General features: G+C 42.9%; 1 protein-coding gene across 2 annotated transcripts in view; it reads right to left on the reverse strand.

The window, feature by feature from the left end:
- LOC133645117 (transforming growth factor-beta-induced protein ig-h3-like) overlaps positions 1–16,281 on the reverse strand; it is a 29,343-nt gene extending 13,062 nt beyond the window's left edge. For both annotated transcript variants that reach the window (XM_062039933.1, XM_062039932.1), the window contains exons 1-8: positions 15,899–16,281; positions 12,600–12,698; positions 8,652–8,716; positions 8,364–8,521; positions 4,283–4,447; positions 760–906; positions 550–691; positions 266–478 (exon numbers count right to left, since the gene is read on the reverse strand). In XM_062039933.1, the coding sequence (XP_061895917.1) occupies positions 266–478; positions 550–691; positions 760–906; positions 4,283–4,447; positions 8,364–8,521; positions 8,652–8,716; positions 12,600–12,698; positions 15,899–16,008 (1,099 nt within the window). In that variant the 5' untranslated portion in view covers positions 16,009–16,281. The remainder of the gene's footprint in view (positions 1–265; positions 479–549; positions 692–759; positions 907–4,282; positions 4,448–8,363; positions 8,522–8,651; positions 8,717–12,599; positions 12,699–15,898) is intronic.
- Between the last annotated feature and the right edge of the window lie 3,364 nt (positions 16,282–19,645).

A 19,645-nucleotide genomic window follows, 5' to 3' on the forward strand; every position in this document is an offset into this window, starting at 1 on the left:
GTGCTGCGATACTCAGGATTGTTATTCTAGAACTTCATTGTGTGGATATCATGTCTATGGTGCTGCGATACTCAGGATTGTTATTCTAGAACTTCATTGTGTGGATATCATGTCTATGGTGCTGCGATACTCATGATTGTTATTCTAGAACTTCATTGTGTGGATATCATTTCCATGGTGCTGCGATACTCAGGATTTCAGCCTTTTCTAAGTTCCTCTTTTGACCCGGGTGTTTGTCAAATCCAAGTGATGGTTCTGGTGGTACCTGAGTCCGGGATGAGCAGTTGGTTGATGTAATGGATGACCCCGTTGGTTCCCAGCTGGTCCTTCTTGGTGATGATGGCCTTCCCGTTCAGAGTTATATCCTTTCCGTCACATCCCACTTCCAGAACCGTGCCCTGCAGCGTCTCCATGGGCGTCCCCGACACGATGGACTCCGCACAGCGCATGTTCTTCAGGATGTGGTAGTTGAGCAGGTCTAAAAGGTTGGAACCAGAACCACAACCATGAGAGAACCGTTCCAACGAGGCCATGTTTCCTGCTGCTTACCTCGAAGAGACACGGGGTCCCCCAAGATCCTGTTTAAGGTTTCTGGAGGAATTTTCTCGAAGGCCTCGTTAGTAGGAGCAAAGATGGTGTACTGACCCTCGCTCTCCAAAATACTGGTGAGACCGGCGGCCGCAATGGCCGTCTTGAAGCCGCACAGGAAGTCAGCAAAGAGCAGTTTCTATCACTGAAACCTTTGAGTGGTGGACTTACACGCAGGGTCTCCAGGTCGTCGTCCACGTCGATGAGAACGTGCACGTTGTTGGTAATGGCTGTGATCACACGGTCCACCACGTGCACGATCCCGTTGGTGGCGTGCTGGTCGGCTTTGATCAGCCGGGCGCAGTTCACCGTCACAATCTGAACATGGACAGTTCTTTGCTTGTCAACAATGTTCTAACTAGGGAGAGCGACCTACCAACGTGCACATCCAGTGACACCAACTAGGGAGAGCGACTTACCAACGTGCGCATCCAGTGACACTAACTCGGGAGAGCGACCTACCAACGTGCACATCCAGTGACATTAACTAGGGAGAGCGACCTACCAACGTGCACATCCAGTGACACTAACTAGGGAGAGCGACCTACCAACGTGCACATCCAGTGACACTAACTAGGGAGAGCGACCTACCAACGTGCACATCCAGTGACACTAACTCGGGAGAGCGACCTACCAACGTGCACATCCAGTGACACTAACTCGGGAGAGCGACCTACCAACGTGCACATCCAGTGACACTAACTAGGGAGAGCGACCTACCAACGTGCACATCCAGTGACACCAACTCGGGAGAGCGACCTACCAACGTGCACATCCAGTGACACTAACTCGGGAGAGCGACCTACCAACGTACACATCCAGTGACACTAACTAGGGAGAGCGACCTACCAACGTGCACATCCAGTGACACCAACTAGGGAGAGCGACTTACCAACGTGCGCATCCAGTGACACTAACTCGGGAGAGCGACCTACCAACGTGCACATCCAGTGACATTAACTAGGGAGAGCGACCTACCAACGTGCACATCCAGTGACACTAACTAGGGAGAGCGACCTACCAACGTGCACATCCAGTGACACTAACTAGGGAGAGCGACCTACCAACGTGCACATCCAGTGACACTAACTAGGGAGAGCGACCTACCAACGTGCACATCCAGTGACACTAACTAGGGAGAGCGACCTACCAACGTGCACATCCAGTGACACTAACTAGGGAGAGCGACCTACCAACGTGCACATCCAGTGACACTAACTCGGGAGAGCGACCTACCAACGTGCACATCCAGTGACACTAACTCGGGAGAGCGACCTACCAACGTACACATCCAGTGACACTAACTAGGGAGAGCGACCTACCAACGTGCACATCCAGTGACACTAACTCGGGAGAGCGACCTACCAACGTGCACATCCAGTGACACTAACTAGGGAGAGCGACCTACCAACGTGCACATCCAGTGACACCGACTCGGGAGAGCGACCTACCAACGTGCACATCCAGTGACACTAACTCGGGAGAGCGACCTACGAACGTGCACATCCAGTGACACTAACTCGGGAGAGCGACCTACCAACGTGCACATCCAGTGACACCAACTAGGGAGAGCGACCTACCAACGTGCACATCCAGTGACACTAACTCGGGAGAGCGACCTACCAACGTGCACATCCAGTGACACTAAGTAGGGAGAGCGACCTACCAACGTGCACATCCAGTGACACCAACTCGGGAGAGCGACCTACCAACGTGCGCATCCAGTGACACTAACTAGGGAGAGCGACCTACCAACGTGCACATCCAGTGACACTAACTAGGGAGAGCGACCTACCAACGTGCACATCCAGTGACACTAACTCGGGGGAGCGACCTACCAACGTGCACATCCAGTGACACTAACTAGGGAGAGCGACCTACCAACGTGCACATCCAGTGACACCAACTAGGGAGAGCGACCTACCAACGTGCACATCCAGTGACACTAACTCGGGAGAGCGACCTACCAACGTGCACATCCAGTGACACTAACTAGGGAGAGCGACCTACCAACGTGCACATCCAGTGACACCAACTCGGGAGAGCGACCTACCAACGTACACATCCAGTGACACTAACTAGGGAGAGCGACCTACCAACGTACACATCCAGTGACACTAACTAGGGAGAGCGACCTACCAACGTGCACATCCAGTGACACCAACTCGGGAGAGCGACCTACCAACGTGCGCATCCAGTGACACTAACTAGGGAGAGCGACCTACCAACGTGCACATCCAGTGACACTAACTAGGGGGAGCGACCTACCAACGTGCACATCCAGTGGCACTAACTCGGGGGAGCGACCTACCAACGTGCACATCCAGTGACACTAACTAGGGAGAGCGACCTACCAACGTACACATCCAGTGACACTAACTAGGGAGAGCGACCTACCAACGTGCACATCCAGTGACACTAACTAGGGAGAGCGACCTACCAACGTGCGCATCCAGTGACACTAACTCGGGGGAGCGACCTACCAACATGCACCTCCAGTGACACTAACTAGGGAGAGCGACCTACCAACGTGCACATCCAGTGACACTAACTCGGGGGAGCGACCTACCAACGTACACATCCAGTGACACCAACTAGGGAGAGCGACCTACCAACGTGCACATCCAGTGACACTAACTAGGGAGAGCGACCTACCAACGTGCACATCCAGTGACACTAACTAGGGAGAGCGACCTACCAACGTACACATCCAGTGACACTAACTCGGGAGAGCGACCTACTAACGTGCACATCCAGTGACACTAACTAGGGAGAGCGACCTACCAACGTGCACATCCAGTGACACCAACTCGGGAGAGCGACCTACCAACGTGCGCATCCAGTGACACTAACTAGGGAGAGCGACCTACCAACGTGCACATCCAGTGACACTAACTAGGGAGAGCGACCTACCAACGTGCACATCCAGTGACACTAACTAGGGAGAGCGACCTACCAACGTGCACATCCAGTGACACTAACTCGGGGGAGCGACCTACCAACGTGCACATCCAGTGACACTAACTCGGGAGAGCGACCTACCAACGTGCACATCCAGTGACACTAACTCGGGAGAGCGACCTACCAACGTGCACATCCAGTGACACTAACTCGGGAGAGCGACCTACCAACGTGCACATCCAGTGACACTAACTCGGGAGAGCGACCTACCAACGTGCACATCCAGTGACACTAACTAGGGAGAGCGACCTACCAACGTGCACATCCAGTGACACTAACTCGGGGGAGCGACCTACCAACGTGCACATCCAGTGACACTAACTCGGGAGAGCGACCTACCAACGTGCACATCCAGTGACACTAACTCGGGAGAGCGACCTACCAACGTACACATCCAGTGACACTAACTAGGGAGAGCGACCTACCAACGTGCACATCCAGTGACACCAACTAGGGAGAGCGACCTACCAACGTGCACATCCAGTGACACCAACTAGGGAGAGCGACCTACCAACGTGCACATCCAGTGACACCAACTAGGGAGAGCGACCTACCAACGTGCGCATCCAGTGACACTAACTCGGGAGAGCGACCTACCAACGTACACATCCAGTGACACTTACTAGGGAGAGCGACCTACCAACGTGCACATCCAGTGACACTAACTAGGGAGAGCGACCTACGCACACCACACACGCATGTGTGTGTGTGTGAGTGTGTGTGTGCGTGTTACCCCGTTGGAGTAGTGATTCAGGTGCACGTGGAAGTCCTGGTACATGGAGGAGAAGGAGGAGCCATGTTTGAGCTCCTCAGAGGTCAGTCTGCGGTTGACCATGTGGTAGTGGAGAGCGTTGAGGAGCTCGATGTTGACGTTGCTCACCAGTGCATCCAAGATCTCCTGGCAAGGACCACACACTTCATAAGGTCAGTCTGTTGATATCAGTCAATAAAACAATTGTACAGTGGAATCCAGTTCTATCAAGTCCTGGTCCACCATGGTTCTTCTCATCACTATTAAGTAGAAAACACGATCGCTAACTCCTGTCTAAAATCACAGACGTCAATCTCACGACTCACGATTCGATTCGAATCGATTCTCGGAGTGATGATTCGATTCAAAATCAATTCTCGCTAGGGGTGTAACGCTACACAAAAATGTCGGTTCGGTATGTACCTCGGTTCAGAGGTCACGGTTCGGTTCATTTTCGGTACAGTAAGAAAACAACAAAATATACATTTTTTGGTTATTTATTTACTAAATGTGTAAACAATGGCTTTATCCTTTTAACATTGTTCCCACTATAATAATTCTGCCCACGTTAATCAACATTAAACTGCCTCAAGTTGTTGCTCACATTAAATAAAATGACAAAACTTTTCTTCTACATATAAAAAGTGCAACATTAAACAGTTTCAAGTCAACTCATCATGCTTCATTCATTACAGCATTTGGGAAGCCTGTAGTTGATTTATGATGTAAATGTTATATTTGTATCAACATGTGATAGCAGGGACCCTGCCATTCAAAACTAGGCTGCTCCATTACTAATGATTCATGTAACTATAGCTGAAAATAATAGTACAGGAGAGACTATTCATCCCTGAACACCATGGAGTTCATGTAGGCTTAATGATGCACTTACATTATTATATCAACTATCAAAAACAGAAACTCTTCATTTAACATAATGTCCTTTTTTGCTGCTTCAACACAGCTCAATCAACACAGAAAAAAGTAAAGTGAAATAACAGACAGACAGGGCTTTGCTGTCCGTAACACGCACACACTGCAAAATGAGCTAACGTTACGCTAAAAGCGAATTAGCCTTCACCTCAAGCCAGGACTGCGAGCGAGCTGAGCTGCCTTTTATATTTCTAGAAGGTCAACGGGCTCATAGTGATGTTACTAGTAGTTGACTGGGGGGTGTTTATTATCATTTGGGGAGAGTCCGCTGCCTGATGCTTACCTGCTAAACGCTAAGCACTGACTACATGCGCTCTGAATACGCACTGCTGATTGGCTGTTACCGCTCTGAATACGCACTGCTGATTGGCTGTTACCGCTCTGAATACGCACGGCTGATTGGCTGTTACCGCTCTGTTTGTAAGCAATCAGATGGTTGTGTGGGTGTGACAATGCTGGGTGCTGTGTAGAGGACTGACAGAAACAGAGGCAGAAGGAAGCGGAGGTGGCTACTTAATATGTTCGTGTGGAAACTCGTTCGGTACACCTCCGAACCGAACCGAAACCCCCGTACCGAAACGGTTCAATACAAATACACGTACCGTTACACCCCTAATTCTCGCAATATATTATTTGGTATATAAATGATCATAAAACCTGAGGCCGAAGAATGGTCTCTTTAAAAGACCATTCTTCAATATTTTGAATGGATATTTTGAATTGTAACAAATCCGATCAGCGATTCAACCGTGAATGGATTTTGTCACAGCACGAAGACTAGGTCACTTCCTGTCACTTGGTTTTATGTGACCATACTTGTCTTTTCTCTAGTCTTTATTTCAACTACAATGTCATTTCAAATATTACCGTATTTTTCGGACTACAAGTGGCAGTTTTTTTCATAGTTTGGCCGGGGGTGCGACTTATACTCAGGAGCGACTTATGTGTGAAATGATTAACACATTAGCGTAAAATATCAAATAATATTATTGATGTCATTCACGTAAGAGACTAGACGTATAAGATTTGATGGGATTTAGCGATTAGGAGTGACAGATTGTTTGGTAAACGTATAGCATGTTCTATATGTTATAGTTATTTGAATGACTCTTACCATAATATGTGAGGTTAACATAGCAGTTGGTTATTTATGCCTCATATAACGTACACTTATTCAGCCTGTTGTTCACTATTCTTTACACATTTTAAATTGGCTTTCAAATGTCTATTCTTGCTGTTGGCTTTTATCAAATACATTTCCCCCAAAAATGCAAGTTATACTCCAGTGAGACTTATATATGTTTTCCCCCTTCTTTATTATGCATTTTCGGCCGGTGCGACTTATACTCCGAAAAATATGGTAAATAGTTACAAAACAAAACGACCGTTGTTTAAAAAATAGAGTCTTCATTTTCATACTGTATTAAGATTCTTGTTGTATTTTATACTGTTGTAAAGAGACCTTGAGTTTCCTGAAAGTTAAGTTAAGTTAAAGTTTAGGTACCAATGATAGTCACACACACACTAGGTGTGGTGAAATTTGTCCTCTGCATTTGACCCATCACCCTTGATCACCGAGTCGCCTTGTGTAATTGTTTGATTGTCAAATGTTAAGGTGGTATTAATAAATAGGTGTCGGTGTCTAGCAGAACCGATAATCAGCATTTCCGTTTTCTTAGCATTGAGTTGCAAAAAGTTAGCGGGTATCCATTGTTTAATTTCATTAAGACACGCCTCCAGCTGACTACAATCCGGCGTGTTGGTCAGCTTTAGGGGCATGTAGAGTTGAGTGTCATCAGCATAACAGTGAAAGCTAACAGGTATGATGTCACCTAGCGGCAGCATGTAGATACTAAAGAGTGCAGGGCCAAGAACCGAACCCTGGGGAACTCCGCACGTTACCTTAACATAGTCCGATGTCACATTGTTATGGGAGACGCACTGCAGCCTGTCAGTAAGATAAGACTTAAACCAAGACAAGGCTAAGTCTGACATACCAATACGTGTTTTGATACGCTCTAATAAAATATTATGATGGACGGTATGGAAAGCAGCGCTAAGATCAAGAAGCAGCAACATAGATGACGCATCAGAATCCATCGTTAGCAATAGATCATTAGCCATTTTTGCGAGGGCTGTCTCCGTAGAGTGATTTGCCCTGAAACTGGATCGAAAGGGTTCACAGAGATTGTTAGACGCTAAGTGTTCATTTAGCTGCTGTGCGACTATTTTTTCGAGGATTTTGGAAATAAAAGGAAGGTTGGACACCGGCCAGTAATTTACCATGAGGTCAGGATCGAGGTTAGGTCTTTTGAGCAGAGGATGAATAACCGCTTTTTTGAATGCTAGGGGAACAGTGCCAGAGGAAAGTGATAAGTTTATAATATTTAGCACTGATGGACCTAATATTCCAAAATGCTCCTTGATAAGTTTCCCAGGAATTGGATCAAGTAAACATGTTGTTTATTTTATCCCATTTACACGCCGTAAGAATTCCTCTAAGGTTATTTCATCAAAAAGAGAGGGACTATTTTGGAGGGCAGTATCCGTCGTATATACAGTCGTATCTGTGTTAATAGAACCCAGTTGTAGCTGGGATGCGTTGTCTTTAATCTCCTTTCTAATGAGTTCAATTTTCTTATTAAAGAAATTCATGAAGTCATCTGCCGAGTGGGTGGAGCTACTGGGAGGAGTCCCTTGTTGGGTTAGCGATGCTACTGTACTGAACAAATATTTAGGATCGTTTTTGTTGAGGCGGATGATATTTGAGTAGTATTTAGCTTTAGCTAAGGTAAGCATGCGTTTATAAGTTATTAAACTATCCCTCCATGCTTGATGGAAAACCTCAAATTTTCTGTCATGGAGGGGCTTACTACAAATCTGGTGGCGCAGCGCCACACTGTGTATGGAGACACACAATTAGCTGCTATCAAAGTGTCAGACAGAGGGGATATGTGTTTGGGATCGGCATTAAAAGGCATAAATTGGCACATACTTTTTCCCGAAACTCGACTGATATTGATCGGCGGTCCAATGATCAATAGCAATGAAATATTTGAAAACACAAATGTGATTTGGGTTTCAATTCGTGTACGTGAGTATGCTAAATGTCGAGGGTTGTCATACAGACCATGGGCAGGGCAGCCCAGGCCTCGTTGCTGGGAGCAAAGAAGGTGAAGCTCCCGGGACCTTGGATCTCCTCCCGCAGGTCGGCTCGCTCTGAGTACATCTGGGTGGTGGTGGCGCCCACCGCCCCCAGCGTGTTGTAGATGTTCACCAGGGGCAGCGCTGCAAGACACGCCCACTTTGTGAGACACGCCCACGTGAAGGCGCTTGAGTCCAAAGCAACTTTTTGACCCAGTTAAAGGTTAAAGGTCGCAGTTGTTGCGGTGTGAAGGACACGGGTCAAAGGTCATACCTGCAGGGCAGCCCCTCTCTCCAGGAATCTTCTCGTACCCGGGACAACATTCGTAGGTGATCACTCTGCAGGAGACAAGACCAGTACTTTTAACCAAAGCTTTTCTTTCGCACACAATTTTGTACATCAAATTATTTTGTTGAATCAAAACTTGTGAGCACAATTTGTGTGTTTAAAAATGCAATTTGTTCAAATGAGGACCCATTTCCTGTCTTGTGTGGACTCTTTGAGGTGCGACGCTTTTTTCGACATAAAATATCCTTTTTCACTAATTGATTTTTAGCAGACACATAAATTCCTGCGCGCTCGTAAACCTTGTTGTTGTTTCCGTGCTGCCTTCACGCCGCCCACTTCAACGGCGCTAAGCATATCCACCTGTATCAAAACTATCTGATCCAGCTGCAGGAGTCGCCTCTGAATCCGAGAGCTTCACACCCACGACTTCCTGTTGAAAAAGTTCCTGATGAAGTAAATTTCCTGCGAGAGTAGAAGTCTGCAGGCCACAAAACACTTCCCGTCTGCACACGGCCAGAAACTGAAGAACAGAACAAATAATCATCAGGACTTTTGAGGAGTTGGAGCAACACGGAAGACGGAGAGAGAAGCTCTCATGGAATCCATCAAGGTTTTCATGGGAACATTCCAGAACCTTCACACAGGAAGTACAACTTTTCCAGGTGAAGATGAGAGACAAGGGTGAGGAGATGAGCGACAAGGACGTGCAGATGAGAGACAAGGGTGTGGAGATGGGAGACAAGGGTGTGGAGATGAGAGACAAGGGTGTGAAGATGAGAGACAAGGGTGTGCAGATGAGAGACAAGGGTGTGGAGATAAGAGACAAGGGTGTAAAGATGAGAGACAAGGGTGTGGAGATGAGAGACAAGGGTGTGCAGATGAGAGACAAGGGTGTGGAGATGAGAGACAAGGGTGTGGAGATGAGAGACAAGGGTGTAGAGATGAGAGACAAGGGTGTGAAGATGAGAGACAAGGGTGTGCAGATGAGAGACAAGGGTGTGGAGATAAGAGACAAGGGTGTAAAGATGAGAGACAAGGGTGTGGAGATGAGAGACAAGGGTGTGCAGATGAGAGACAAGGGTGTGGAGATGAGAGACAAGGGTGTGGAGATGAGAGACAAGGGTGTAGAGATGAGAGACAAGGGTGTGAAGATGAGAGACAAGGGTGTGCAGATGAGAGACAAGGGTGTGGAGATGAGAGACAAGGGTGAGGAGATGAGCGACAAGGACGTGCAGATGAGAGACAAGGGTGTGGAGATGAGAGACAAGGTTGTGAAGATGAGAGACAAGGGTGTGCAGATGAGAGACAAGGTTGTGAAGATGAGAGACAAGGGTGTGGAGATGAGAGACAAGGGTGTGGAGATGAGAGACAAGGGTGTGCAGATGAGAGACAAGGGTTTGGAGATGAGAGACTTTGAACAATGTACATATTTACATATTGTCAATGTACCAAAGCCCTTTCAACATATCTCAAGGGTGTGGAGATGAGAGACAAGGGTGTGGAGATGAGAGACAAGGGTGTGGAGATGAGAGACAAGGGTGTGGAGATAAGAGACAAGGGTTTGGAGATGAGAGACTTTGAACAATGTACATATTTACATATTGTCAATGTACCAAAGCCCTTTCAACATATCTCAAGGGTGTGGAGATGAGAGACAAGGGTGTGGAGATGAGAGACAAGGGTGTGGAGATGAGAGACAAGGTTGTGAAGATGAGAGACAAGGGTGTGGAGATGAGAGACAAGGGTGTGCAGATGAGAGACAAGGGTGTGGAGATGAGAGACTTTGAACAATGTACATATTGTCAATGTACCAAGGCACTTTCAACATATCTCAACTATTTTAAACATCCATCTCATCTCCACACCCTTGTCTCTCATCTCCACACCCTTGAGATATGTTGAAAGTGCCTTGGTACATTGACAATATGTACATTGTTCAAAGTCTCATCTCCACACCCTTGTCTCTTATCTCCACACCCTAGTCTCTCATCTCAACACCCTTGTCTCTCATCTCCACACCCTTGTCTCTCATCTCCACACCCTTGTCTCTCACCTGCACACCCTTGTCTCTCATCTCCACACCCTTGAGATATGTTGAAAGGGCTTTGGTACATTGACAATATGTAAATACCATACCATACCATACCAATATGTACATTGTTCAAAGTCTCTCATCTCCACACCCTTGTCTCTTATCTCCACACCCTAGTCTCTCATCTCAACACCCTTGTCTCTCATCTCCACACCCTTGTCTCTCATCTCCACACCCTTGTCTCTCATCTGCACACCCTTGTCTCTCATCTCCACACCCTTGAGATATGTTGAAAGGGCTTTGGTACATTGACAATATGTAAATACCATACCATACCATACCAATATGTACATTGTTCAAAGTCTCTCATCTCCACACCCTTGTCTCTTATCTCCACACCCTAGTCTCTCATCTCAACACCCTTGTCTCTCATCTCCACACCCTTGTCTCTCATCTCCACACCCTTGTCTCTCATCTGCACACCCTTGTCTCTCATCTCCACACCCTTGAGATATGTTGAAAGGGCTTTGGTACATTGACAATATGTAAATACCATACCATACCATACCATACCAATATGTACATTGTTCAAAGTCTCTCATCTCCACACCCTTGTCTCTTATCTCCACACCCTTGTCTCTCATCTCAACACCCTTGTCTCTCATCTCCACACCCTTGTCTCTTATATCCACACCCTTGTCTCTCATCTCCACACCCTTGTCTCTCATCTCCACACCCTTGTCTCTTATCTCCACACCCTTGTCTCTCATCTCCACACCCTTGTTGTGTTTGCAGAGGGATGGACTTTGTATCATGCTGTTTGTTTGTGTGTTGTGTTTGCAGAGGAATAGACTTTGTAGCATGATGTTTGTGTGTTGTGTTTGCAGAGGAATAGACTTTGTAGCATGATGTTTGTGTGTTGTGTTTGCAGAGGAATAGACTTTGTAGCATGATGTTTGTTTGTGTGTTGTGTTTGCAGAGGAATAGACTTTGTAGCATGTTTGTTTGTGTGTTGTGTTTGCAGAGGAATAGACTTTGTAGCATGATGTTTGTTTGTGTGTTGTGTTTGCAGAGGAATAGACTTTGTAGCATGTTTGTTTGTGTGTTGTGTTTGCAGAGGAATAGACTTTGTAGCATGATGTTTGCGTGTTGTGTTTGCAGAGGAATAGACTTTGTAGCATGATGTTTGTGTGTTGTGTTTGCAGAGGAATAGACTTTGTAGCATGATGTTTGTGTGTTGTGTTTGCAGAGGAATAGACTTTGTAGCATGATGTTTGTTTGTGTGTTGTGTTTGCAGAGGAATAGACTTTGTAGCATGATGTTTGTTTGTGTGTTGTGTTTGCAGAGGAATAGACTTTGTAGCATGATGTTTGTGTGTTGTGTTTGCAGAGGAATAGACTTTGTAGCATGATGTTTGTGTGTTGTGTTTGCAGAGGAATAGACTTTGTAGCATGATGTTTGCATGTTGTGTTTGCAGAGGAATAGACTTTGTAGCATGATGTTTGTTTGTGTGTTGTGTTTGCAGAGGAATAGACTTTGTAGCATGATGTTTGTTTGTGTGTTGTGTTTGCAGAGGAATAGACTTTGCAGGCAGCAGATATATTCTGCAGTCAGTCAGCCTGCTTGCAGTCAAACAGGAAGCAGCTCAAGGTCACCAAAACATTCAAAGAGTCAAACGACTTTTCCGAGCTGAGCGACCAGCAAAAAAAAAAAAGAGGAAAAATAATGAAAGGAGCTTTTCTGCTGTCCTAAAAGGAACTCTGAACACTACAGGAAGTCAGCAGCAAGGTTTCTTATTAGAATGTTCACGTGTCCACCAGGAGGTCAAGGGCCCTCTGGAGGTGAGCACCTGAAGGCATCATGGCAGGGAAAGGGGAACATGACACAGGTGTTGGACTCACGTGGGCTTGTTGCAGATCTTGCGATGGTACCACTGCTTGCAGTTGGTGAAGTACTTCTTGTCAGTGCCCTTGATGTGCTGCATGGCACACACATTGGGCCTGCAGGGGTGACACCAGCTTTAGTTCTTCACACCTTCATCATTTGTAAATATATACATCATCAGCCCTACTCAGTGGCCGAGTGGTTAAGAGTGTCCGCCCTGACAGGTTGTGAGTTCAAACCCCGGCCGAGTCATACCAAAGACTGCATACATACATACCAAACTGCCGCTCCCAGTCAGTGGAACGCGCTCCCTGACCACCTGAGGGCACCACAGACTGTGGATGCTTAAAAACCCTTCTTTTTAAAAAAGCATTTTTTTTTAAATATATGCATACTAGTTTTAGCTATTTGGCTGTTCTAGTTTTTATTTTTTTTAATACACTGTAGCACTTTGAGGTTGTTTACTCAATGTACAGTGCTTTTTACAAACAAAATCTATTTTTATTATTATTATTAAAGACTATAAAAATGGGAGCCATGCTTGGCACTCAGCATCAAGGGTTGGAATTGGGGGTTAAATCACCAAAATGATTGGCTGCTCACTGCTCCCCTCACCTCCCAGGGGGTGAACAAGGGGATGGGTCAAATGCAGAGGACAAATTTCACCACACCTAGTGCGTGTGTGTGTGTGTGTGTGACAATCACTGGTACTTTAACTTGAATATATACATCATATATACATGGCATACACGTTGGGCCTGCAGTTCTCCACACCTCGTACTTCTATGTATATATGTACATAATACATAGTGATACTAACAACTAATAATAATCATAATAATAGATTTTATTTGTAAAAAGCACTTTACATTGAGTAAACAACCTCAAAGTGCTACAGTGTATTAAAAAAATAAAAATAAAAAGATAATAAAAAAATAAAAATAAAAACTAGAACAGCCAAATAGCTAAAACTAGTATGCATATATCTGAAAAAATACTTAAAAAAAAAAAAAAAAAAAAGGGTTGTTAAGCCTTTTTTAAAAGCATCCACAGTCTGTGGTGCCCTCAGGTGGTCAGGGAGAGCGTTCCACAGACTGGGAGCGGCGGAGCAGAAAGCCCGGTCTCCCATTGTACATATAATGCACCAACTTGGTATATTTACTATATTCATAGTTAGTACATTCATATAATAATACATTTGTTATATATATATATATGAGAGGGACAAGCGGTAGAAAATGGGTGGATGGATTATATTTATATATATACATATATGTGTATATATATATACATATATGTGTATATATATATATATATATATATATATATATATGAGAGGGACAAGCGGTAGAAAATGGGTGGATGGATTATATTTATATATATACATATATGTGTATGTATATATATATATATATATACATATATATATATGTATGTGTATATATATATATATATATATATATATATGTATATATATATATATATATATATATACTGTATATATATATACATATATATATATATATATATATATATATATATATATATATATACTGTATATGTGTGTATATACATATATATATAATAAATGTATTATTATATAAAAGTACTAACTATGAATATAATAAACATACCAAGTTGGTGCATTATATGTATTGTTGTTAGTATCACTATGTACTAACTTTGAGTGTATTATTTATAAGTTTATATTTACAATGTATGTACTATAGTTTGTAGATATTTTCATAATACACACAGCCATTAGTATGCATTCAGGTAAGACATACATTCAGTTAGTACAGACTACACACAGTATATTCATAATCATAGTACATATATATTCATAGTTAGAACATTGTACACTCATTGTTAATAAATACATTCATAGTACATACAATCATAATAAGTACACATGTACAATACACACCGTACTAGTTACTACATACACTCATAGTTAGTAATATTTAATACATTCATAGTTAGTACATACATTCATAGTTCGTATATACGATAATGGTAATGGTTATATGTACAAACTACACAATTCATAGTTTGTACATAAATCCATAATTAAATTAAATACATTCACAGTTAGTGCATTAATTCATTGATTGTATGTATTATAATAAATACAATCATAATTAATACATACATTCACACTTAGTATACACATTCATAGTTGGTTCATATATTCACAATTGGTACATACATCGTTATTACATATATTCATAATTAATACATACAGTCACAGTACACACTTTGGTAATACTTACTTTTAGTACTTATATTCATAGCTTGAATACACAGCATAGTACATACATTAGTTGTACATATATTAATTGTTAGAACATAAAGTACATTCATTGTATGTTTATGTATATTCATAGTTAATACATACATTGTCATAGTACACACTTTAGTAATACTTATACTCATAGTTAGGACTTATATTCATTTCTAGTATCATGGTACATACAGTGGTAGTGCATCTGGTCCTAGTTAGTACTTGTATTTATTACTCGTTAGAACTTATATTCATAGTTGGTGTAAACATTAATCAAACATATAATCATAGTTAGTACTTATATTTATACAGTCATAGCACATACATTATTAGTACATATATTCATAGTTGGTACTTAAATTCACAACCAAAACATGTTGTTAGTGCACATATTCATAGTTACTGCATACATTATTAGAACATATATTCATAACTTGTATATACAGTCATAGTACATACATTATTAGTACATATATTCATAGTGCATACATTGTAGTTAGTACTAACTCCATACATAACTATAGTACATACATTACTAGTACATATATTCATAGTGCATACATTGTAGTTAGTACTAACTCCATACATAACTATAGTACATACATTACTAGTACATATATTCATAGTGCATACATTGTAGTTAGTACTAACTCCATACATAACTATACAGTCATAGTACATACATTATTAGTACATATATTCATAGTGCATACATTGTAGTTAGTACTAACTCCATACATAACTATAGTACATACATTATTAGTACATATATTCATAGTGCATACATTGTAGTTAGTACTAACTCCATACATAACTATAGTACATACATTACTAGTACATATATTCATAGTGCATACATTGTAGTTAGTACTAACTCCATACATAACTATAGTACATACATTACTAGTACATATATTCATAGTGCATACATTGTAGTTAGTACTAACTCCATACATAACTATAGTACATACATTATTAGTACATATATGGTTAGTACATAGTCAGAAGTTATATCCAGTAAATATTTCTGACCCTTGCTGTCGTCCTCGGATCCTGCTGTGAGTCAACACCGCCTGGTAAGGAGACCTGGCCGCCGCACACAAGCTCCACATCACAAGCAGCAGCAGCACACATTCTTTCATTTTCACTCAACACCTTCTTTCTTTCTTTCTTCTTCTTCTTGTCCTTCCTTCACCTTTTTTCTCCTTCTTCACCTTTTTTCTCCTTCTTCACGTTTCTTGTCTTTCTTCTTCTACACGTTTTTTTTCTTCTTCTTCTACACGTTTCTCCTTCTTCTTCTTCTTGACCTTTTTTCTTCTTCTTGACCTTTTTTCTTCTTCTTCTTCTTCGCGTGTTTTCTTCTTCTTTCTTCACGTTTGTCGTTGCGCGGCTTTTCTCATCTCACATTTATGGAAGAGTCTGGAGGGGGCGTGGCTTTCCGTGTCGGTGGGCGGGGTCTTCTTCCCTGCAGAAAAATAACAGCTTTTCCTTCTTATTCCTTCTTATTAGGGTATTCAACCGGCGATTCTTTATCGATTGATACCAACTATTGCCGATACTGGTGCCACTTTTTACTTTCATTTTTTGAAATGATTTTTGTGATTTTCACCTGTAATTTGTTCATCATAATTATAATCACAATCAAACATTGGATTTTATATGTACAGTATACGTTGTTTTTTTTACAAATATATTTAGGAACAATTTAATCTAATAATTTATTCAAGTCAATTAGGAAATAACAACAAAATCAAAGAAACAGGGACATTTATTGAGTGTTTTATTATCATTATCATTTTATTAGCATTTTATTAGCTTTTTATTTGTATTTTATCAGCATTTTATTAGTATTTTATTAGGCTTTTATTAGCTTTTTATTTGTATTTCATTAGCATTTTATTAGTATTTTATTAGCATTTTTACAAGTATTTCCATGGCAATTTTCAGTCTAAGGCTCTATAGCAATATTTGTCTAGCTAGTTATATGTAGCCGAGCTAAATTTGATTTTATTTTATTTTAATTTTGTTCAATTATTCACATCATTTTTTGTTGTGAACTTCCCCAAAAGTGTTTCTCATTGTAAATAGGTTCCACTCTATTATTTTCCATTACATACCTTTTTGTTTCCCTGGGGGGTGATTTGGCGTCGCACCTTTGTGACCAGCTTCAGTGAGCACTGACGCTCGGAGCTGGTAAGTCATGTTTATGTCTCTCTCCTTTTGTTTTTTTTATAAACTTTTTGGTTGTCGTTTTTAAAAGTGTTTTGTGGGAATGCACACTGTTTTGTGACTTGTTGGTGTGCATGTGTGTTGAATTCCCGAATGGCTGTTGAATTGTTGAAAAAAAAACGAACTTTTGTATGCTAAAGGATGTGTGGGTTAGCTTGGTTAGCTTACTGCTAGCTGCAGTTGTTGTGGGGTCTCCTGTCTCATGAGTTTGTGCAGGGGTCAGGGGCTCTGCTGTGTGTCTGTGTGGACATCTTGTGTGCCGCTGTAGCATTTATATGAGTGTGTATTTTTTTCTTTATTCTTTAGTGGAGAGAGATTCTGTTTGCCGTGGACTGTGTGTGACGCCCTGTTTTTGTTTTTTTCCAAAAAAAGGTATGTCTGTTATGAGTTTTTTTGCCTTAGTTTATTGTATAAAAAATATAAAAAGAATTGATGTGGGTGGGAAAGATGAGGTGTATTGCTGCACATTTAAGGATCCTTTTTCTTAATATATATTGTTATTTGCTGAAGTATATATTTTATATACTGTGTTTTATTTAATTAATTTATTTGAGACTATTATGCTTTTTTTTACCTTTATTATTATTATTTCCATTTCCACATTTAAACATGTATAATTGAATTGAGTGAGCACTGACGCTCGGAGCTGTGGAGAGAGATTCCGTTTGCCGTGGACTGTGTGTGACGCCCTGTTTTTGTTTTTTCCAAAAAAAGGTGAATAAATCCCCGTGATTCAACTCCGGTGTGTGTGCCTCACTAAGAAAATACACAACGCAGAACGCTGACTGTTACAAAATGGTGCCGTGACCCGGATTCTTCAGATCAGCTGCTGCAGATCGCCGAGGTTATGCTGTGAGCAAGTAAGCGTATCGTACAGCAATCAGAAGGGATCCGTTGATCGTTGAGACTTTTGATAAAAAGTGATTTTGTTTTACTGTGGCTGTGTTTTTCCACAATTTATCATTACGTTTCCTCACGTACAGTGTCTTTATACCACGTGTCTCTGTATAGTTAAATTTTACGTCATATTTCCACTGTTATATTCATTGTGTTTGAAATATAATGGACTTTACACCATTTGGGAGGGGTAGAGGGTGGATGCAAGCAGGGACTGCGGAGCAAGCTAGGCAGCCAGGCTGTAGCAGCCCTGATGGTACCCCTGTAGCAAGGCAAATGTTTTCCACTCCCACCGTTGCTAATAATGACACCCTGGCACAATTGCGTGACCTTTTAGGGGAGTTGGGAACCCACATTGGTGACACTGTTGTTAGCCGCATATTAGCCAACCAAACACCTTTCCCCACTCTAAGTCGCCCACACCCCATGACACCACCCCCGCTCGAGCCCATACCCTCCCCAGTTGATTTGTCTCGACTGAACATCACGGTGAATGCAGCTGTCAAGGAACCATCGATGTTTAGGGGGGATGGCTCAGACAAATACACCGTACAAGAGTGGATAGATATGATGGACGCTTACCTGCATAAAAAGAATTGTCCGACTACAGAGCAGGCGGATGAAATCCTCAGTCATCTTTTGGGACGAGCTAAGAGTATCGTTAAAGTGGGGCTGAAGAGTAGTGCTGATATCAACACACACCCTGAAGTGGTATACGACATACTCAGAAGATACTTCAGTGACTCTCCCATGTCTGGCTTACCGATGGCTGATTTCTATTCTACACAGTCTGACGCAAATGAGAACCCAGTGGATTACTGGGTTCGGCTCAATACAGCAGCCGAGCACGCTGACCAGCATCTGCGGAAAAGTGGAGAGAAGATGGAGAACATGTCAGCGCAAATTGCTATGATGTTCATCAGGAACTGCCCCAACCCCGAACTCTCCAGTGTGTTCCGATGCAAGCCTATCAGCAAATGGTCAGCCGTGGAGGTGCAAGAAGCTATCGATGAGCACCAGAGGGAGCATCAGGCAAGGAAGAGGGCCATTAGAGCAGAGAAGTTCAAAATGGTGACAGCAGCTACCACTACCTGTCAACCTGTAGTTGAGGAGCTGACTGCAACGAGAGCGGGTGTTCAAGAACCTTCCACACAGACAAAGGGGAGTGCAGTCACCACTTCAGAAGCAGGGGCTTTAGAACGAGTACTAAGCATGCTAGAAGGCGTTTTGGCCAGAGCAGCCTCCCCTGTCCAACAGCCAACCCAGTGGACACGCCCCACTTCTTGCTGTGTATGTGGTGACAAAACTCACATCACACGTGAACACTGCATGAAAGAGAAGAGGTGCTTTGGGTGTCTGGAACCTGGCCACACAAGGAGAGATTGCCCACGGGCCGCTCCACGCCAAACCCAAGCAGAGAACCACACACCCAACCAGGGAAACTGAGTCGCTCACATTGTGGAGGGCAAAGTGTGAGTGCGTCATGTCAGACCCTCAAAACTGAAGAAGACATACATGCAATATATGAAGAGAGCTGCAGGACTGCACCGAATGGTAGTGTCATGATTTTCCAGAATATACACAAACTTGAGAAGGCAGATGATCTATTCTACACTGATGTGCTGGTGAATGACCAAGTTGCACTATATGCTA

The sequence above is a fragment of the Entelurus aequoreus genome, linkage group LG28, assembly GCF_033978785.1.
Source record: "Entelurus aequoreus isolate RoL-2023_Sb linkage group LG28, RoL_Eaeq_v1.1, whole genome shotgun sequence".
Taxonomy (NCBI): Eukaryota; Metazoa; Chordata; class Actinopteri; order Syngnathiformes; family Syngnathidae; genus Entelurus; species Entelurus aequoreus.